General features: G+C 33.4%; 2 protein-coding genes and 1 long non-coding RNA gene across 3 annotated transcripts; all 3 read right to left on the reverse strand.

The window, feature by feature from the left end:
• Positions 1-431: 431 nt before the first annotated feature.
• Positions 432-10,665, reverse strand: cipcb (CLOCK-interacting pacemaker b). Its single transcript, XM_073816691.1, has 4 exons — positions 10,299-10,665; positions 8,229-8,356; positions 7,991-8,142; positions 432-5,715 (listed from the first exon to the last, which is right to left on the reverse strand). The coding sequence occupies exons 2-4, from the start codon at positions 8,335-8,337 to the stop codon at positions 4,975-4,977; spliced, it is 1,002 nt and encodes a 333-aa protein (XP_073672792.1). The 5' UTR covers positions 8,338-8,356; positions 10,299-10,665; the 3' UTR covers positions 432-4,974.
• A 2,484-nt stretch (positions 10,666-13,149) lies between these two features.
• LOC141348928 (uncharacterized) lies at positions 13,150-13,494 on the reverse strand. The gene is made up of 3 exons (XR_012357594.1): positions 13,411-13,494; positions 13,299-13,328; positions 13,150-13,217 (listed from the first exon to the last, which is right to left on the reverse strand). It is a non-coding gene; the product is annotated as an uncharacterized lncRNA (long non-coding RNA).
• Positions 13,495-13,529: 35 nt separating this feature from the next.
• On the reverse strand, positions 13,530-22,792 carry pgfa (placental growth factor a). The gene is made up of 4 exons (XM_073852805.1): positions 22,537-22,792; positions 16,500-16,533; positions 15,222-15,544; positions 13,530-13,538 (listed from the first exon to the last, which is right to left on the reverse strand). Exons 1-4 carry the CDS (start codon positions 22,672-22,674, stop codon positions 13,530-13,532), a joined length of 504 nt encoding a protein of 167 aa, XP_073708906.1. The 5' UTR covers positions 22,675-22,792.
• Between the last annotated feature and the right edge of the window lie 275 nt (positions 22,793-23,067).

Here is a 23,067-nt window from a genome sequence, read left to right on the forward strand (position 1 = left end):
TGTTGAGTCAACTTAATAATTTGTTACCCTGCTGCCTTAAAATTTTAAGTTCAGTCAACTCAACTTGAAATGTTAAGTTGTATATTATTTGTATTATTTGTAAATACTTGAGTTGATCTAACAAAAAGTTTGGTTTGTTAAACTTAACATCTAGATAAGTTACCCAGCTGCCATAAAATTTTACATTAAATCAACTCAAATATCCAAGTTGTCACTTAGTACAACTTAACATTTCAAGTTGACTAAACTAATCTGAGTTGAATGAACTTAAAATTTAAGGCAGCTGGGTAACAAATTATTTCAAGTTGACTCAACATTGTTTTTACAGTGTACTTGACTTTATTTATATATGTATTATATTAATATATTTATATTTTATATTTGTGTTAACACTGACATAGAATGATTCTGAGGAAATCCAGGGACACAAGTGACAATTAAAAATATTTTAATAACTTTATGACATAAATGAAAACATTTGACAGTGTAGCATTCAGTAAAACATGTCTTAAAAATTAAAAAGTGAGAAATAAAAAAAAAGCTCAAAAAAATTAATAATGCAAACATTTTGCCACAGCTTTGGTTTTGCACAGCTGAGAAATGTTTATATATTATCTTGTTTGATAGATGATCTGATGAATCTTGAACAGCCTCTATGTTGATACAGCATGTATTACTGATGTTTGTAAGTTAATCTAATGCTGTATTAATGTAAAAGCACAGATAAAAACCAGATTGAGCTATTATGACACAAAACAAAACCCCTTCACAGTTCTGCTCAACTCACACACGTCTATCCGTCTGTATTTACAACCATAATGTGAGGATTATTATCTACTAACAGCAAAGAAAAAAAAAAAAAGCATCTTTATACACATTATTATTATTATACTTACAAAAGACAGGAATAACAAATATAAGTAATAAGAGCAACATAAAGACAAACACTTCCGCCAGAATCAGATGATAGACTCTTAGTAGGTTATAGTTCAGAATAAGAGGATTCGTCTTTAGCAGACGTCACATTGAAGCCCTTTTGGCTTTAAAATGATTCACAAACATTCTTTAAAGCATTTCCTGCAGCTGCTTCAAGATGTTTAATGTGCTCTGAATCAAATCTGCAGAAATCAGCAATAAATCGCCGCTGCAAAGAGGCGATCAGACAGAAAAACATGTAGAAAGCTTTATCAAAACCGCTGGCCTACAAAAGGATTTCTGTTTGTTTGTATTTACAAAAAATTTTTAGTCTGAAATGAACACAAGGCAGTTAGTGTCAGAAACACCAACACATGAAAACTATGGAAGCCACGGATTAAAAAATAAAAAAGTAATTGCAACTTATTCTAAACTGTGAGATGCAAACTCGGAATTGCAAGATAAACTAACATTGCAGAATTGCAAAATTAAATTGCAAATTAACTCACACTTCAGATTTTTCTTAGAATTAAAAAATTACCATTTGTATTTTTTAATTCTGTGGTGAACACCAGCTTCGCTTGAAAACAGACCTAATTCCTGTAACACTTGCTGTTTCTACTCTTAACTGTACTGTATAAAAGCACATGCGTATGAATCACATGAACACAATTAAGAAAAAACACTTTCAATAAACGTCCCTGTGCTACCTCTAATGCTTAAAATCAGCACTGAAACATGTAATCCATATGTCATATGTGCACCTATACAAGCGAAACAAGCTTCTCCAAGTAAAACAATGATTTGTGATCTAGTGGTAATGAGTAGCTGCCAAAGAAAGTTTGAGCCCTATGTCTCATGATCAAAGTTTGAAGAATGAAACTTCACCGAGTAAGGCAAGATGAGAGCTGATAACAGCAGAGAAATCTTAACTGGTCCAAAACACAACTGAATAAACCGGATGAGCTCATCCAACACTCCTCATGATGAAACTGTGCATCTCTGAGTCACCATAAACCATTATGTCACACTGACCTGCTGATCCAATTAAACAAAACAATGGACATAAGAACAATTCACCTTACTCCTTCCCAAAAATATAGGTGTGGATTCCACAGAATATGGGCCAATCATATTTCAAATCAAAATCAAGGCAAGGCAAGACACTACAGGCAAAAACCTGGTCAGTTTTATCACACTTTATCTATTTGTCTTTAGATTTGAATTCCAATAAATATCTTTAAAAGTTTTTTCTCCACTTCAGCAGCACTTACATACAGTTACAGTTTTATTCCTATCTATATTCTGAAGGATTTTTTCTGAAGGGTTTGTTCACACATCATTCGCCTATTTTAATTTTGCACTTTATCTATTTGCATCTGTAGATTAAATTCACAGTACAATTTAATGGTCGTTTTCTCAAAATAAGTTTTTTCTCCACTTCAGAAGCACTCACATACACCAAAACTTACAGTTTTATTCCTATCTATATTCTGAAGGATTTTCCTGAAGGGTTTGTTCACACATCGTTCGCCTATTTTAATTTTGCTCTTTATCTATTTGCATCTGTAGATTAAATTTACAGTACAATTTAATGGTCGTTTTCTCAAAATAAGTTTTTTCTCCTCTTCAGAAGCACTCACATACACCAAAACTTACAGTTTTATTCCTCTATATATTCTGAAGGATTTTACTGAATGGTTTGTTCACACATTATTCGCCTGATTTTAATTTTGAACTTTATCTATTTGCATCTGTAGATTAAATTCACAAATTTTGCAGGTCGTTTTCTCAAAATAAGTTTGTTTCTCCACTTCAGCAACACTTACATACACCAAAACTTACAGTTTTATTCAGATCTATATTCTGAAGGATTTTACTGAAGGGTTTGTTCACACATCATTCGCCTATTTTTTTTATTTATTTTTTAATCTATTTGCATCTGTAAATTTCAGGCCATATTTCCAAAATGAGTGTTTCTCCACTTCAGCAGCACTTACATACATCAAAACTTACAGTTTCAGTCCTCTCTATATTCTGAAGGATTTTACTGAAGGGTTTGTTCACACATCATTCGCCTGATTTTAATTTTGCACTTTATCTATTTGCATCTGTAGATTAAATTCACAAATTTTGCAGGTCGTTTTCTCAAAATAAGTTTTTTCTCCACTTCAGAAGCACTTGAATATACCAAAACTTACAGTTTTATTCCTATCTATATTCTGAAGGATTTTACTGAAGGGTTTGTTCACACATCATTCGCCTGATTTTAATTTTGCACTTTATCTATTTGCATCTGTAGATTAAATTTACAGTACAATTTAATGGTCGTTTTCTCAAAATAAGTTTTTTCTCCACTTCAGAAGCACTCACATACACCAAAACTTACAGTTTTATTCCTATCTATATTCTGAAGGATTTTCCTGAAGGGTTTGTTCACACATCGTTCGCCTGATTTTAATTTTGCACTTTATCTATTTGCATCTGTAGATTAAATTTACAGTACAATTTAATGGTCGTTTTCTCAAAATAAGTTTTTTCTCCACTTCAGCAGCACTTACATACATCAAAACTTACAGTTTCAGTCCTCTCTATATTCTGAAGGTTTTTTCTGAAGGGTTTGTTCACACATCATTCGCCTATTTTAATTTTGCACTTTATCTATTTGCATCTGTAGATTAAATTCACAAATTTTGCAGGTCGTTTTCTCAAAATAAGTTTTTTCTCCACTTCAGCAACACTTACATACACCAAAACTTAGAGTTTTAGTCACATCTATATTCTGAAGATTTTTACTCAAGGGTTTGTTCACACATCATTCGCCTGATTTTATTTTTATTTATTTGCATCTGTAAATTTCAGGCCTTATTTCCAAAACTAGTTTGTTTCTCCACTTCAGCAGCTCTTACATACATCAAAACTTACAGTTTCAGTCCTCTCTATATTCTGAAGGATTTTACTGAGGGGTTTGTTCATATATCATTCACTTGGTTTTAAACTATGTTTTATACCTAAAAACAGATGAAAATGTTTTGATTTTTTTTGTCTCTGGCTTTTGACAGTATTTTCTGATTTAAGAAGTGATAAAAAAAGAAATCAAAATCCCTTCTGTAAAAACCTCTAAGTCTAATAAGACAGTAAAATCAAACTATTTTGAATCTGACTTTTTTTAAATCGAATTTTCAGATTTCTGTTCTGGAAATATAAGCAAATTAGCACATTTAATTACATTATGCGCAACATTAACCATACCTTTTCAGAAAACTTCACTGTAATACTAATCAATTTTTTGTAATGCATTGTAATTACCATACTTCACCAGCTGATTAATATACTACTTAAAACTTTTACCCTGTTCACCTGTAGTGTTTTGCCTTAATGGCCCTAAAACAGAACATTTTTAAAGACAAATCTAAAGTCTTATTTTGTTTTCTTTTGATTTTGCAATGAAATATGAGATGGACATCATGAGTTTTTGAAAAAAAAAAAAAAACAGATTCATTCTGATTTTTCTAAGCACCCTACATGACTTAATAAAGAAGAGAGGAACTAAACTCAGAGAATCATGATGGAGGATCGGGGTCAGATGATGGGTAGGGCTGAAGCCTATCCTACTTTTCACAGACAGTCTGTAATGATCCATTTTTCATAAGTACTCATAATAGCTTTGAGAAATTAAAAGAAGCTGCTGTGCCACATGCTTGATCTGTGTTTTTGGGCATCGTCAGCATTCAGCAATTCCCAAAAATACAATCTGCTATAGGTCTGCAACTGGTTTTGAGACACAATCTGCTCTTGTGCTTTAGAAACGAGTCCTAACGTTAATGTTTCGGTTTGACAGTCCACATCGTTCACCCAAAAGAGTTGGATAATGTAAATGAAAATGACAGCAGGAGTGTAAAGAGCTTATGCACTGAACTAGGTTAAGGCTGAAGCTTTTTAAAGAGTGAACGCACACCCCATATCCAGACAACGTCGCACAAATCTAGCATTGTTTTGACCTTGAGATACACTCAGCGAAAAGTTGCATGTACAACGCCAACGAAAGGCGTCTTCGTCTCACTTCAGCGCAGCGGTGTCTCGGTTGTCTTTGTCGCGCGGCGTCCTGTCTTTCCCTTTGTCCTCCTCCTGTAAGCTCATTTGCAGCTTGCTCCAGATGCTCGAGTCTCCCGTCTGCAGCGCTTCCACATACAGGCTGGTGTGTTCGCGCAGGCGCTCCAGCTCCGTCTGCGTCCGGCGGTTCTGCCGAATCAACTCTTTCGTGCGCAGCGTGATGTCCAGCAAACCTGACTTACTGAGGATGTTATACGTGTTGCAGAAGCGCTTTATCTTGTTGTCTGGTTCAACGGAGCACACATTAGACGCCAGTGTCCGTGGGGAGCCGTCAGTGGATTCGGGTTTTCGTTCCGCACCTGGCGTACGTGACTCTGCGGGAGCTGGAAGAGCAGTAGGTACCGGCGTGCCGGAGGACGAGTCTTTCTGAGCACGAGGGGAAGATGAGCTCTTGATGGAGGAAGCAGAGCTGGAGCTGGAGCTGGAGCTGGAGCTGGAGCTGGAACTAGAAGCGGAGCTGCTGCTGCTCTTATGCGGCGTGTCTCCGGGATGAGGAGCGATTTTGGGGTAGGATTTAAGGATAGGAAGGTACTTTTTGTGTCGACGCCGTTTAGACAGCGGTGCCTTCGACATCGGGGAGGATTGTTGCGGGACGACAGGTTGAAGGAAGACGACCTGAGGTTGCTGAACCACCTCCATCGCCGGACTGAAGGCCCAGGGCTTCAAAGATGAGGAGTTTTCTCCAGACTGCATTAGACAGATACAGCATTAGAATCAAATTTAGAGATGTTACAAAAGATTTCGCTTTCTAATAAATGCTGTTCTCTTGAACTTTCTATTCATCTGTGAATCCATAAAAATAAAATGTATGACAGTTTCCACAAAAATATTGTGCAGCACAACTGTTTTCAACATTGATAATAATCAGAAATGCTTGTTGAGTTGCAAATTAGCATATTAGAATATGACTCTCAATACTGGAGTAATAATGCTGAAAATTCAGCTTTGATCACAGGAATCAATTACAGTTTGCAATATATTCACATAGAAAACAGAAATTTAAAATTGTAAAATATTTCACATTTTTACTGTATTTTTTTGATCAAATAAATGTAGCCTTGGTGAGCAGATGAAACTTTTTTTTCATTAAAAAAATAAATAAAAAAAATAAATAAAAATTGGACCCACCACAAACTTTTAAAAACTATTGTATGGATCAAAAAAAAAAAAAAACATAAAATGAAAAAATATTTTAAGGTTAAAATAAACAAGCAAGCATACAAAAAAGGCTTTAAGCATAAAAACAATTGCAAAAAGTGTAATGCTGCTTTAAGCTGTTGTTTTTCCAGAAAAATATTAAAAAGTTTTCTGTTTCATTTAATTGCATTTTTGTTTTTGCTTTTCTGAGCAAAAAATAAATATGCTACATTTTTTCCTAATTTACAGAAGACACCCACTAAATATTTCTTTTTTTTTTACTGTATTTTTCGATCAAATAAATGTAGCTTGAAGAAGATGTTTTAAAGAGACTTTTTTCAGAAATATATAAAAAGAAATCTGACCCACCCCAAACTTTTAAACACTAGTGTGTGGATCAAAGATGAAAAAGCGTTGCTTAAAATAAAAATAAAAAATGCCAAATAATAAATATTTTAAGGTTAAAATAAGCAAGCAAGCATACAAAAAAGGCTTTAAAAAAGACAAAAAAAAGTTTAAGCACAAAAAAGTATGTGTAATACTGCTTTAAATTGTTTTTTCCAGAAAAATATTAATTTAATTGCATTTGTGTTTTTGCTTTTCTGTTCAAAAAATAAATATCTTACTTTTTTCCCCTAATTTACAGAAGACACCCATTAAAATGTCATTTAGTGTAACAATCTTGTCAGGCATATTTACAATTTATGACATATCAAAAGACAAATGACTTACTTATTAGATGTAAATCTACATTTTTAAAATGTGCCACTATCCTAGGTTTTGTCCATTTGTCAGTATAATACTTTTTTACTCATTTAAAGCAATAAAATTGAATATGCTCCCTTATTCTTTTATACATTTTAATATGTACAAGTCAGAATAAGCATGTAGTTTGAATTTTGACATAAATATTGTGTTACACTGAATGAGAATCTAACATTATTTTAAGCAAATTTTGACATTTTATTCTCCAAAAACTTACTTCAAATATTAAAAGTAGATTTACTTACATTTAATGTGCTTTCTATGGATATAAAATCACTTTTGTAAATTTCTTTGACCCGTATACATAACCAGCCTTCATGTGGTGTTTAGTAACTTGTGACACAATGGTCCACTGTGATCCTAATGCCAAACTCACATGCTTCCAGATTTATAGAGTCATTAATTCTTATTCAAACGACCCGTACTACATATATATATATATATATACACACACTACCGTTCAAACGCTTGGGGTCAGTAAGACTTGTAATAGTCTTTAAAGAAGTCTCTTCTGCTCATCAAGGCTGCATTTGTTTGATTAAAAATACAGAAAAAAACAGTAATATTGCAAAATGTTTTTACAATATAAAATAATGTTTTTTATTTTAACATACTTTAAAATAGAATTTATTCCTGTGATGAAAAGCTGAATTTTCATCAGCTGTTACTCCAGTCTTAAGTGTCACATGATCCTTCAGAAATCATTCTAATATGCTGATTTATTATTAGAATGATCAATGTTGGATAATATCAACAGTTGTGCTGCCAAATATTTTTTAGAACCTGTGATTTTTTTTTCCCAGGATTCTTTCATGAATAACAAGTTTAAAAAGTACAGTGTTTATTCAAAATATAATTTTTTTATAACAATGTACATTTATTATTAACTTTTAATAAACTTTTTAATTATTAACTTAATACATCCTTGGTGAATAAAAGTATTAATTTCTTAAAATAAATAAATAAATAAATAAATGTACTGAACGATAGTGTGTGTATATATATATATATACCATGTGTACTTTAGAGTGAAATGAAATGCAGAAGGTCTGAAGTTCACCTGGTTTAGAACAACATTGTTCATGATGATCATTGGTGAGAGTCCCTGCAGAGCTCCGCCCACCATCGCCGTCAGCTGCGATCTGGAGGAGGAACGTGACGCGTCGTCGGTGTCCGTCTGATCCGCCGCACTCAGATGCTCAGAGCTGCCGTCTGCAACAGACACACGTGTGAACATCATCTTAAACGCTCACTCTTCATCATCTACATTATCCAACCATTAACTGTGGATTACTGACCTGAGAAGCCTGAGTCCCTCTCAGACTCTGGCTTTGACTTTTCCATCCTTTTGTTTTTATATCTGGCCATGGCTCTCATATGGCCTTCATCCTTTAGCCTCGTGCTCATCCTGTTCCACCGTATGAGCCTGAAACAGCAGACCACTAATTCAGGACATCATCAAGGCCACATAAATATAAATGAGTGCTCTACTTTTTAACTTTAGCACAAGAGTACTTTAGCACAAGAAATATTAATGAGGCAATTTTGCCAATTAAAAATAACGGATGGGTAATTATCATTCAGGGTTATTACAGTTAACTAAAACTAAAAAAAGGAAAATGTAATTACTTGAAAAGAAATAAACCTGAACTGACATAAAAAAATATAAAAAACAAAAATGTTTTTTTCACATTTTTCTCATTTTCATTTAATTTGAAGTACAAAAACAAGTAGTCTGACTAAAACTGAAAAAAAAAAAAAAATTATATTATAAAAAAATTATATATATATATATATATATATATATATATATATATATATATATATATATATATTTGTAAAAAAAAAAAAAAAAGAAAAATAAACATTCAAACTAAACAATTAAAGTGCAAAAATTTGTGGTCATACTACTATGTTTGGATCGTAAACATTTTATATTTAGTAGACAACCTTAAGTATTCAAGCAAATTATTGTTATTTATTATTATTGAGATTATTGATATTATGATGACGTGATTGTCTGTTTATACTGAGTTTCTACAAAACATAGTATGAACTTTAAGTATGCAAAAAATAAAAAATAAATAAATAAAAATAAAAAATATTAAAAAATACAACTTTTTTTTTTACTTCAACAAGTTGCCAAGGACACATTTCTCATTTTTATTTAGTTTAATCTGAACTACTAAAAGTAAAAAACTGAAATAAAAATGAAAAACAATATGAATAAAATGTCAATAATACTAGAATAACATGCTGATGCATCCATAAATCAATCATTTTACTCATCTATCAAAAAGATTATCTGTGGTCATACTACTATGTTTCTAGAAATCTTATATCTTACATATTATAAGCATCATAAGATGTTGACATGACATAAACATCATATTATGCAAACATAGTATCCAAGCAAATTGTATTATTATACATTATTATTGATGTTATTATCATAATGTGATTAACTGTTTATACTAAGTTTCTACAAAACATAGCATGAACTTTAAGTATGCAAAAAAATAAAAATAAAATATAAAAAATATTTTTTTACTTTAACTTTTTTAATTTAATTCCAAATACTAAAAGTACTAAAACTGAAATAAAAATTAATGAATGAACAAATAAAAAACATAGTATGAACTTTATGTAACAATAAATAAATAAATAAATAATCTTGCTAAAAACCTAACTGAAATAGATTTAAGGTTTGCCAAGCAAAGATTTCTAATTGTCCTTTAGTTTGATGTACTAAAATAACTTAAACTGAAATACAAACTAATCAAAACCTCTACAGTTAATACAAGAAAAACTAATAAAACGACAAAAACACACAAAATGAAAACGTAAAATAATAACCAACTCAAAATATTAATAAAAACTATTAGTAAATAAATCAATCACCAAAAGGTTATCTGATGTCCCACTGCCGTCTCTACAAGCGTCAAACATCTCATATGTTTAATAAACCTTAAGCATTCAAGCAAACGGCATTATTATACAGTATTAATAATATTTACTGATAACTATCAGCGTTACTGACGAACTCAGCGTCATGACGTCATCCGGCCAGTAACCAGCTGACCTACTTAATCTGCAGCAGCTCTAGATCGCCTCAGTCACTAGTTAGTTGTCAAACAGCCTGCAATGTGACAGATCCTCGCTGTCTATGGCAGTAGTACACAACAAAAATACAGTTTCGTGTCTAATCGTCAAGTTTTCACACAAACGACGTCGCGATACAGGCTGAAGCAAAGATAAAAGCAGAACTGCCGTTTATATTTTCCAGAAAAGCGCGTAAACGTTTATTCGACACGTTCTGACTGACATTCGTCCGTTGGGAGAAAAAAAGTCGCAGGTTGACAGCTTACGTTTGTGTGGCGATGGCCGTGACTTCATCCGGGAACCGGGAATCCCCCAGAGGTGATGAAAACACGATCAATCTGCAGTCCTCCTCTGATCCGCAGATATATGCGTTAAAACAGCGTTGAGCGGCGTCTTACCGTGTTTAGGCTGCGCAGATTCGGTCAGACGCCCTGTTCGTCCCCGTCACGCAAAACACGCTCACGACTACACGGTACCGAACACGAGACCTGGGCGAGATTTCACACAAGCCCCGCCCTCAGCCTCAGGGGGAACGTTAATAAGGCAGTAATGCATTCATATTCATCTTCGAAGCGACATTAAAGCGTACGCTAAGCGTACAACAGCGCGTTCGTCGTATTCTTTCGCTGTGTATTTACGTTGAATTCTTCGACGTGACGTCACCGCTCCGCTTGTTGCTAACGGCTACGTGAATGACTTGCGATCTAATCCAATCGCGGGCTACTAAACCGCTCCGAGCGGCCAATCCTGGCGCAGGAGGCGGAGTTTGTCGATAGTGCACCCAGAGTGCACCGTGAGGGGAAAAGCGCTTTTGTTTAATGGGCGCTCCTTTTATGGAGATTGTGGGCGGGTCTGCTCCGCGTCATTTTCCACGCTCGCCTCGCATTGGTCAATAGCGCCAGCAATAAAACTATAAAACGTGACTGCTGGCCTGGGCGACGTGAGAACATAGTGTTCAACCGCAGTGACGAAAAGGCAAATATTCTCTAGTCACTAGTGTTATGTAACAATAACAAAAATCCTCAATTAAACCTGGAGACCTGACAGACTTATATAAAAGCTTCTGCTAAATGCATAAATGTAAGAAAATCCACTCCATTCTGATCAAATAAAACAAATAGCATTTATTTCTTTAAATATTGTGAGTTTATTGTTTTATACAATATTTTTAGACACATCTGGGGATATGAACATGATTGCATTTTTTATATGAGTTAGTGAATCTCAGCACTGAGGTATTTTACATTTTCTCACTCGTGCATTTCCCTGATAAACGCCTGAAAACCTTCAGTTCAGCAGCTTTAGTGACACACGGGTCTCTCAATGACAATCTGAACCTATTACAGTCCATATAAACAATGTTTGATGATTGTGGAAGTCACAGCAGGTTTTGACCCTGATTCTGATTGACCAAACTAATGTCTGGAGGGATGATGGTGTGATGAATGAAGGAAGTCGGTGCCTATATGCCATAGTGATCATCACATCTGCAACAAGGGATATACACAATAAATGCACCGTTAAAAACACATCAGTAATAACAACAACAACATTTGAAATATAAAAATATATACATTAACTAAACTTACTAAGTACCTGTAGCAGTAAATATAAACACCATATAAATAAACTATGAATAAATAAATGTTATTGTATATACATAAATATATAAAAATACATGAATTGACTAAAATAAATTGTCTAATAACAAACATAAAAATAAAAATAATATTTAAAAAAATATGTTTGTATGTAATTGACTACATTTTCTTATATAAACTGACTAAAATGACTAAATTGTGTGTTTAATGCCACTGCAGACACTATGGTGACCTGTAGTGGTGAATATAAATGCAATATAATGATGCACAATTTCAAAAATATACCTATAAATAATAATACTACATATTTTGTATATAAATAAAAACTAAAAATACACACATTGACTAAAGTGACTAATAATAATATATCACATGTATGACTAGTGATATATATTGTGTACATAAATAAATATAAATATGTAGCCTATATACATTGACTAAAATGACAATACAAAAAAAACATAAATTGACTAAAATGAATAAAATATTAATAATATAAAATAGAAATATAAATAAATATAAAAATGTATATAAATTAACTAAAATTACTAAGTTGTGCATTTAATACCACTGCAGACACTATGGTTACCTGTAGTGGTGAATATAAATACAATGTAATAATGCACAATTTAAATATATCTATAAATAATAATAATAAAAAAATAATAATACATATTTTGTATAAATACAAAAAAATACATAATCGACTAAATGACTAATAATAATACTAGTAATAATAATAATAATATATTTTGTATAGAAATAAATATAAAAATGTATATAAATTGACTAAGTTGTGGATTTAATGCCACTGCAGACACTATGGTTATCTGTAGTGGTCAATATAGATACAATACAATTATGCACAATTTAAAATATATCTAGAAATAATAATAATAATAAATATTTTGTATAAATACAAAAATAATACATAATTGACTAAATGGCTAATAATAATAATAATATATTTTGTATATAAATTGACTAAAATGACTAAGTTGTGGCTTTATTGCCTCTTCAGATACTTGTGGCAGTGAATATAAATACATCTACTAGAGTCATTTCTTGTGCATTATTTGCTTTTAAATGTGGCCCTGGACCCCAAAACCAGCCATAAGGGTAAAAAAAATGTGGAATCAGGGTGCAAAAAAATAAAAATATTGAGAAAATCACCTTTAAAGTTGTCTAAATGAAGTTCTTAGCAATGCTTACTACTAATCAAAAATTAAGATTTGATATATTTACGGTAGGACATTTACAAAATATCTTCATGGAACATGATCTTAACTTAATATCCTAATGATTTTTGGCATAAAAGAAAAATCAATAATTTTGACCCATACAATGTATCGTTGGCTATTCCTACAAATATAGGTTCTGTGTATAAATACTGGTCCTGTGCCCCAAGGTCATATATTTAAAACAATATAGTTTTAACGGATAATGAACTTAATTTAATCATTAAACTGTCATAAATGAAACAGTGCTGCAGCAGAGAGTCACCTGTGGAGCCCAGCAGCGTCTCAATCCCCGTCCGTCCTTCCTCTCCGTCTCCTCCTGCGTTTGCCCTTCCGTCTCCTTCTGCTGGAGAACAACATTCTCAATGTTTACTTTTGTCATGAACATGCAATGAATCATCAGTCAACCAATGAAAACAATACTCACTGCTGATTTCTCAGGTGGTGTCGTCTGGGCCTGAACGACAGAAAGTAGGTTAGATGAATATATATTTATATGCAGCCAGATGAAAGTGAGAGCGGCGGTGTGTCCGTCATACCTGCATTCACAGCTCTGGTGTTCCTGAAACGACAGCAGCACATACTCTCTGCTCCTGTCTGCCGGAGTTATTCTCAACAACTGATGAACAAACACACACACAGAGGCCAGAGTTCAACATCACAGCCACTGTTGAGGAAAGTTACTTTTAAAAGTAATGCATTACAATATTAAGTTACTCCCTACAAAAGTAACTAATTACGTTACTTAGTTACTTTTTATGGAAAGTAATGCGTTATGTTACTTTTTAAATCTGACCTGGGCTTGTTTGTTTTGTAATATAAAAAATTCTATTTTTGTCAAATGTAAAAGCCTGTTCACAGCAAAATCCTCAGGTTTAGAGAAAAGTAAATCTCCGTCTGTACAGTAGACCGCAGAAGAACAAATGTCAACTCTTCAGCAATAAAAAAAGGAAAACAATGTTCGATTATCTTGAGTCATTTGTGCTTATTAGTATGGATGAATTGGATCATCGAAGGTCAGCAGCAAAGACATCGGTTCATAAAATGGGATTAAATACATAAAGGATATTTGTATTATTTAACATATTTAATTATTGCAGGTTTGCTTGAATTTGTGTTGAAGAACACTGTATCTGTTTTTTAGTGAGTGAGATGAATTAATGCATGTTCACATTTATTCTAGAACTAAAGTCACATCTTACAATTTCTCTCAACATGAGGACAGGAGAGCTTTTAATCAATAAATGAGGGGGAAAATGTAATTGCCGTTACTTATTTGAAAAAGTAACTCAGATATTTTCTTGTCAATTAAAAAGTAATGAGTTACTTTAGTTACGTGTAAAAGTAATCTGATTATAACTCGAGTTACTTGTAATGCTTTTTTGACTTAAGACAATAATTTTTACTTGTCTAGAACATCCTTCTTGATTTTTAGAATTGTAAGATATTTTGACTGGAAACAAGACACAAATTCTAAGTAAGAAGCATTTTTTGCAGTGTGTGATCAAATTGGACGCACAGGTTTGAAAGAGAATGACAATTCTGATCTAAGGTGGAAGACGGTTTAATATTATTTAGTTTTTTTTTTTGTCCTGTTTGATGTTTCAGTCAAGTTCACTATTAAAGCTTTAGTTCACTTTCAGAACAAAAATGTGCAGATAATGTAGTCACCCCCTTGTCATCCAAGATGTTCATGTCTTTCTTTCTTCAGTCGTAAAGAAATTGTTTTTTGAGGAACAGTGTTCTCCATATAGTGGACTTCTATGGTGCCCTGAGTTTGAACTTCGAAAATGCAGTTTAAATGCAGCTTCAAAGACTCTAAATGACCCCAGCTGAGGAAGAAGAGTCTTATCTAGCCAAACAACCGTTTTTTTATTGCAATTTCTATACTTTTTAACCTCAAATGCTAGTATTGTCTTGCTCTGCCTGAACTGTTTTTTTTCTGGTTCACGGTATGTCAAAAACTCTCAAAAATCATTTAAAAATCACTGCAGAAGTACCGACCCAGTGTTTACAAAGCGAACGTGCAAAGAAGCCAAAAAAGGTGGAACAGTGATGTAGGACGATTTTTTAAGTTGAGGGAGAAAATGAGATGAGAGTTTTTCGACATACCCTAACTGTCTTGAACTGGGGAAAAACAGAGTTCACGCAGAGCAAAACAAGACCAGCATTTTAGGTTAAAAGTGTGTAAATATTCATTTTCATTCAAGTTCAAACTCAGGGCACCATAGAAGTCCACTATATGGAGAACACTCCTGAAATGTGTTCCTCAAGAAACTATTTCTTTACGACTGAAGAAAGAAAGACATGAACATCTTGGATGACAAGGAGGTGAGTTCATTATCTGTACATTTGTGTTCTGGAAGTGAACTACTCCTTTAACTGTTGTATTGGAAAATCTGTGTGAAGACTGTTCAGAAATGTGCTTCAAGTGTGAATGTGGTGACAGGAGTGAGTCAGAGTACGGATCTCCTGCCTGAATGCTGATGTTGTGTGTGCTGATGGGGAAACAGGCCAGTTTGTCGTCGTTGCAGCAGCCGGAGCAGCGCAGCAGCGGAACGCAGCCGGGACTGTAGATGTGCTCCACTCCTCCGGGATACTCCTGCTCCACCTCCACCATCCGCTCCAGAGACCGGCACTGACTCCAGCCCCACGCCTCGTGGAACAACATCACTAAACACACCACACACAACACAAAGCAGCATTATTCAGCTCAAATCATTAATAAATGTTCAAATTATGTTTGCCTCCTTCCCCAATGTTTACAGAACACTGTAAACACTGTATTGTTATGTGTTGTTATTATTATTATAACTTGTGCAATATTTCTTTATTTTTGATCATTCTGTTTGCACATCAGTGTTTGCACTAAGACATACAGTGCCTTGAAAAAGTATTCATACCCCTTAATTTTTTTTCATTTTTTTTGTTGCAGCATTATGTTAAACTGCTTTAAATTACTTTTTTTTTCCCACATCAATCTACATCTCATACACCATAATGACAAAGCACAAAACAGGTTTTTAGAAGTAAAAAACTGAAAAGATCCCGTTGTATAAGTATTCATACCCTTTTCTGGGACACTGGAAATGTATCTCAGGAGCATTCATATTGCTTCTAGATGTTCCTACACTTGGAGTGGAGTTAAACTGTGGCAAATTCATTTGAATGAGTCTGATTTAGAAAGACACACACCTCTCAGAAAAGGTCTAACAGCTGAAAATGCAGATCAGAGCAAAAACCAAGATCAGGATTGGGTCTCCAATAATGTCATACGTGTGAAAATGGGCTGAGAACTGATCAAATGGTTGTAATATGGCTCAGATTCTTGTGTTTGTGGTGTTTTTCTGTGCATTCTGTGTGATTTTTAAAAGCAAAAATGCTACCAAATCCATCACATTTTGGGAAAGTGTGGCATGCAAGAACAAAACAGACACTATTTTTAAAATCCGCAGCTCAAAATTAGTAAGAAATAACTTGGATTTCATTCAACAAATTTGATGCTCATCATTAAATATGACTTTTTTATGCCATTTTGGGTTCAATAACTGTAAAGTCCTGGTAAAGTGGCAAACTGCATTATCAGTTTTATTAGGAGTGTAAAATTAAACATGGAAAACAATCTTACCTCTGGAGTGGGAATTGCCCAGAATGGTAAAAACCTTTTGAAAAAAAAGAAAAGGGAAATTAATAACAAAAATAATAGTAATAGACAGTAATAAACAACTTATTTGTATAGCACACTTCATACAAGAATTGGAACTGAAATGTAAAAACAGCTTATTACAAAACTCATATACTACAAGAAATAAAGCAGAAATGCATCTTAAATGAAAAAGTAAAGCTGCACTGCAAAAATGATTTTGTTCTTTAGTATATTTGTCTAGTATAAATATCAAAAATCAGGTGCATTTACTGGACAAGTAAAATAACTTAAGATATTATGTCTTGTTTTCTGAAAAAAAAAACCTAAATTTTGTTTTTGCTTAAAACAAGAAAAAATATCTGCCAATGGGGTAAAAAAAAATGATCTTATATAAAAAAGGCTAAACAAGATTATTTTTCTTGCCCCATTGGGAAATTTTTTGCTTGTTTTAGGCAAAAACTAACACAATTTTGGTAATGTTTTTTCAGAAAACAAGACATAATATCTTCAGTCATTTTACTTGTCCAGTAAATGCATCCTGATTCAGGAATTCTTTTAGATTTTTACTAGAAAACAAGACAAAAATACTCAGGAAGAAAATCATTTTCTGCAGTGTGTTTGTAACCAAACTTGTAAATGTTTGGAAAAATCTAATTTATTTTTGATTTGCAATTATTTGATAAAAAACACAGTAAAAACTCTATTTAAAAAAACAAACAAACAGTAAAATATCCATTAAAATTGTGTTTATTTCTGTGATGCGCAGCTGCATTTTCAGCATCATTACTGCAATCTTCAGTGTCACATGATCCTTCAGAAATCATTCTAATATACTGATTTGCTGCTTAACAAACATTTCTGATTATTATCAATGTTGAAAACAGTTGTGATGCCCAATATTTTTGTGGAAACTGATACGCTATCATTTGGGGTAAGAAATTAATCATTTTAATAATGTTACAAACGATTGCTAAATTCAAATAAATGCTGTTCATTTGAACTTTCTGTTCATCAAAGAAATTAAATTCCAAAACGAATGCCACGTCAATCATCATCACAAGCCTGTTCAATTCTTCCGGCATCCATCCACCTCCCCAGCTCCTCCTCTATTTCCTCCCTCTATGGAGCACCGCTATAGCGGCTACACTGCAAAAAATGCTTTTCTATATTAGATTTTTGGTCTTGTTTCCAGCCAAAATATCTACAACTTCTTAAATTAAGAAGGATTATCTGCAAGAGTAAAAAATTGTTTTCAGAAAAAACAAGTCAAAATTAAATGCATTTTTGTTTGAAACAAGCAAAATAATCTGCCAATGGGGTAAGAAAAAAAATCTTATTTCAAACAGAAAACAAGATTATTTTGCTTACCCCATTGGCAGATTAATTTGCTTGTTTAAAAAATAAAAAAAGCACTTAATTTTGCCTTTTTTTTTCTGAACACAAGACTCATCTAGAAAATCCTTCTTGATTTAAGAATTTTTAGATATTTTGGCTGGAAACAAGACAACAAATCTAAGCTAGAAAAGCATTTTTTGCAGTGTAAGTTCTTCGTTGAGCACATCAAGCTAAGTTTGTTTACTATTAACCATCTGGACTAGATGGGCAGACAAACCAGTGAACCAGTTCCTGTTTATTTTCATACAGCACTACACTGTAAAAAATGACAGTGAATTTAACAGTAAAAAACTGTAAAAAATGCTACGGTAAAAACCTGTGAAATGGTTAACGGTATGTTCCCCTTCTATATACGGTGAAAAACTGTGTTGGACATTGCATGTAATTTTACGGTAGTATACCGTTTTTTGAAGTGAAAAAGAACGTACAATTTACAGTGAATAACCGTAAATTGACATTCCCAGAATTCCCTGTGTTTAATTTTTTTAATTGAATGTTTTTTTGTTGAAATAACTTTTTCTTCTTGGATTTTTCTTGGCAGTTTTGTACATTAGGGTTGTATGTTACATCTAATGTTGTTAAATGAATGTTTTTTGTATTATTTCAGTTTTATGTGTGTTACCATGATGGTGTTTAGTGTTTGTGTGAATGACTCTGTGCACCTTCTATATATGCTATTATTTAAAACCTCCTTGCGATGGGCTTTGGTTCATCGTGTGATGTTGTCATCTCTACCTGCTTTTCGTGGTCATCAGTGTATTACAAAGGTAAAAAACAGATTTTCAAAAGGTTGGTAGATCACCATTATATCAATTAAAAAATTCAGAAATTATGGTATTTACCTGTATATTTAAGTGAAAACCATAAAATGTAAAACATTGCTACCGTATTTTTTACAGTAAAACTCTGTACTGCAAAAAATGCTTTTCTTATGTAGATTTTTTGTCTTGTTTCTAGCCAAAATATCAAAAACTTCTTGAAGCAGGAAGGATTTTCGACACAATCAAAAATTATTGTCTTGTTTTTAGTAAAACTACCCCATTGGCAGATTATTTTGCTTGTTTTAAGCAAAAACTCACCTAATTTTTGCTTGTTTTTACTTAAAACAAGACAATAATTTTTACTTGTCTCGAAAATCCTTCCTGATTCAAGAATTTTTTGATATTTTGGCTAGAAACAAGACAAAAAATCTAAGTAAGAAAAGCATTTTTTGCAGTGTGGTAACCACAGCTGGCAGGTTTTTACCATAAATTACAAAACCCGGAGCACCTCGCGGGACATTTATTTTTATTTAGTGTCCACAGACGCGGACTCCGGACCGGCACGTCTCCGCGCATCCACATGAAAGCCGAGCCGCTCCCGCCGCAGAATGAGATCGTCCCGTTGTGTTTGTGCGCTGAACCGGACCTGACTGAAGGGCCCTGGATGTCCGTCAGTGGGCCAATCTTGGCTCCCACCCATCGGCCGTTTGTACGCCTACACACAGGAGCTGTACATTAATTAGAGCACACAGGGGCTCAGATCTCCGTAAGAGAGGGACCAGAGGGGCATGGGACTAACTTTAGCCAGGAGACGTGCAGCTCCGCCACTACAGTAATGAGCCTCACAATCATGATCCAAATGCATATCAAACACAATAAAGGCCTAAAATTGACTCATTTGATGATGCTCAAAAATATTAATAAAAAGAACAACAAGACTAAGTATTTGAATATATTATTTAACCTACAACCTGCAAAGAAGTGGGAACATATGTTTAAATACTCCATTTATTGTCACACAAGTTTTTAAATGAATACATTTTTACACAAAATACAAATGGAGATTTTTCAGATTATATGAGAAACAGGATCACAGGTAGATTTGTAGCAATAGCCAACAATACACTGTATGGGTCAATATGATAGATTTTTTTTTATGACAAAAATCATTAGGATATTAAGAAAAGATCAAGTTTCCTACTGTCAATATATCAAAACCTAATTTTTGATTAGTAATATGCACTGCTAAAAACTTCATTTGGACAACTTTAAAGACGATTTTAAGTATTTTGATTTTTTTGCACCCTCAGATTCTAGGTTTTCAAATAGTTGTATCTCAGACAAATATTGTCCTATCCTAACAAATACATCAGAGGAAAGCTTATTTCAGATGATATGTATATATATATATATGTATATACATATACCAGTTTTAATCAAAATAACAAAAGAAGTCAAATGTCAGTTTTGAAGCAGTTTTTTTTTATAGTATTCAAAATGTATAATTGAACTTATAACCTGCAAAGGAGTGGAAAAAATTTCAAATACTCATTTAATGTCAAAGAACTTACTGTAAATAAGCTTTTTTCACTAAATCTGTGATTTTTCGGTGGCTGTTTTGGATGCAGTAAAAACAGCAAACATCTGCCCATGTTTCTTCATAATTCTAACCATGAAATCAGGTTTGGGCATCCAATAATGTCATACATGTGAAAATGAGCTGGGAATTGATCAAATAGTTGTAATGTGGCTCAGATTCAGACATAAATCATGGATTTGTGGTGTTTTTTTTTTGCTGATTAAGGGAGAAAATGAGACTTCTCCAGCACACAAATGATTCTCAAAGCAAAAATGTGTGACATTAAGGAGCAAAACAGACACTATTTTTGGAATCAGCAGCTCTAAATTAGTAAATAACTTGGATTTCAACAAATATGATGCTTATCATTGAATATGACTTGCATATAGTGCTGCACAGATCATACAACTTTCGGGGACTTTCTCAGACTCTCTCTGTTTGTGTTCAACAGCAGCAGGACTTTCACTCGTTTCTACACTGGACCTGCTATTTCCAGGAATGTTTTGCTCTGATCAACATGACGGCTGCCTAATTGCCACAGATACTGAACACTGGAGGATAAGAGCCAAACGAGCACGCCCACCGCAAAACACTGGACCTGAGAGAAACCTCTGGGGCCAGTTGTTTAAAAGTAATCTGATCAGATTTTGGCCATCGGATTGGATCAAATTTTGAAAATTGGTCGTTAAAAAAAAAAAAAAAAAAAAGGACTATGGATTTGGATTAGATCACAAAATCCAACCTTGGTTTTGAACTGGATTAAATCCTCAGTTTGATCCCGGCAGAAGGGTGGATTTCAGGAACAAAAATGTAATAAATTTTTAAAACTGGTCCAAAAACAGCATTTTAACATGTAATATATTGCCAAATCCCCAAACACACACAGCAAAAAAATGCTTTTTGTACTTAGATTTTAAGTCTTGTTTCCAGCCAAAATATCTATACATTCTTCAATCAAGAAGGATTTTCTGAAAAAAGTAAAAATTGTCTTGTTTTCAGAAAAAGCAAGTCAAAATTAACTGCGTTTTATCTTGAAACAAGCAAAATAATCTGCCAGTGGGGTAAGAAATATAATCTTGTTTTCTGTTTGAAATAATTAAAAAAACTCTTACCCCATTGGCAGATTTAGCTTGTTTCAAGCGATAACACTTAATTTTGACTTGCTTTTTCTGAAAACAAGAAAATAATTTACTCGTTTAGAAAATCCTTTTTGATTCAAGAATTGATATTTTGGTTGGAAACAAGACAAAAAAAATCCAAGAAAATCATTATTTGCAGTGTAGCTGTCAATATCAAATAAATATTTAAACTTAAAGTTTTATTTAATCACTGATTGTAAACTACATTGGCACAATCATCAGAGACGGATGTTATTTGTGTAAATAAACCAACAAGCCCATAAAGAATAAAAGTGCTATTTTTAGCTTTTTAATACAATCATGCTAAAAAAAAGGTAGGTGATCTACAACACTTTACAATATCTGGCTCATTGCAGAATTTGAAATATCTAAACATTCTTAAATCAAGATACATTTACTTAAGCATGATATTGTTTTGTTTTTCTCAAAAATAAGGTAAAAAAAAAACGTTTTTGCTTGAATCAAATAATCTTTGCCTTTTCCCAACTAACAAAACTTTAATAAGCAAGCCTTAAAATCTGAAGTAATTTTGTTTTCAGGTAAATGCATCGATTTAAGAACGTTTGCACTAGAAAACAAGGCACAAATACTTTTTGCAGTGTTTATCGCCTTTACATCGGTTAGTATGTAACCTAGTATAAGACACCAAAACCAAACTGCCATCACTGCAAAAAATGCTTTAAGCTTAGATTTTTTGTCTTGTTTCCAGACAAAATATCTAAAAATTCTTAAATCAAGAAGGATTTTCTAGATGAGTAATTATAGTCTTGTTTTCAGAAAAAAAAAGTCAAAATTAAGTGCATTTTTACTTAGACAAAACAAGATTTTGCTTGTTCTAAGCAAAAACTCACTTAATTTTGACTTGTTTTTTTCTGAAAACAAGAAAATTATTTTTATTTGTCTAGAAAATCCTTCTTGATTTAAGAATTTAGATATTTTTTGTGGAAAGACAAAATCTAAGCTTGAAAAGCATTTTTTGCAGTGATGTTACAATTACACTGAATTGCATTAATTAATATAACAGGAGCACTCTCAAAGTGTCTTTCACTATTTTAAGTGCCACATTAACTCTTAATTTAGAGGCGTCAATAACTCTAATTACAACGTTTCACCATGTTAAATGTGTAAGGGACTCGTGTAGTTACCTGTACGAGAGGAATGTAGAGCAGAATCGCGGTAAGCTGCGACACACCGATGAATATCTTCATGTCGAGCCGGAGGAGAGCGAACCGGAGCCGCTGCGCGCGCACCCCGCGATCGTTATGTCCATCCACTGCACACATGCACGCGCTCCAGAGCACACTGCATTTTACTTCATGACCACTGAACAGCCATGAAGTTACAATAGCGCACGAATGATCCAACTTAAAACAAGCTACAGGTGTCAAGAATCACAGAGGAGCTTTTCCTTTCCAGCAATGGGATCAAAGTTACTGGCCTTAGTTCAGTGAATCGGCCCACCCTCTGTGTTCATCCCCTCTAGTGGCCCTCCATATGGGCAATGCTGCATAATTGGGTCAACAGTGTGTGCCTGCATTGGCTGTTTCTCTAATATGACTGACAGGTGCTTTATGATCCATTTGCCTCACTTTTAAACCTCTGAAAAGTGGAGTATTGCCATATTGTGGTGCAAGTTTGGCCCTTAAAACACAATCAGTCTGACAAGATAAAATAAA

Source organism: Garra rufa, chromosome 13, assembly GCF_049309525.1.
Source record: "Garra rufa chromosome 13, GarRuf1.0, whole genome shotgun sequence".
NCBI classification, from domain to species: Eukaryota; Metazoa; Chordata; class Actinopteri; order Cypriniformes; family Cyprinidae; genus Garra; species Garra rufa.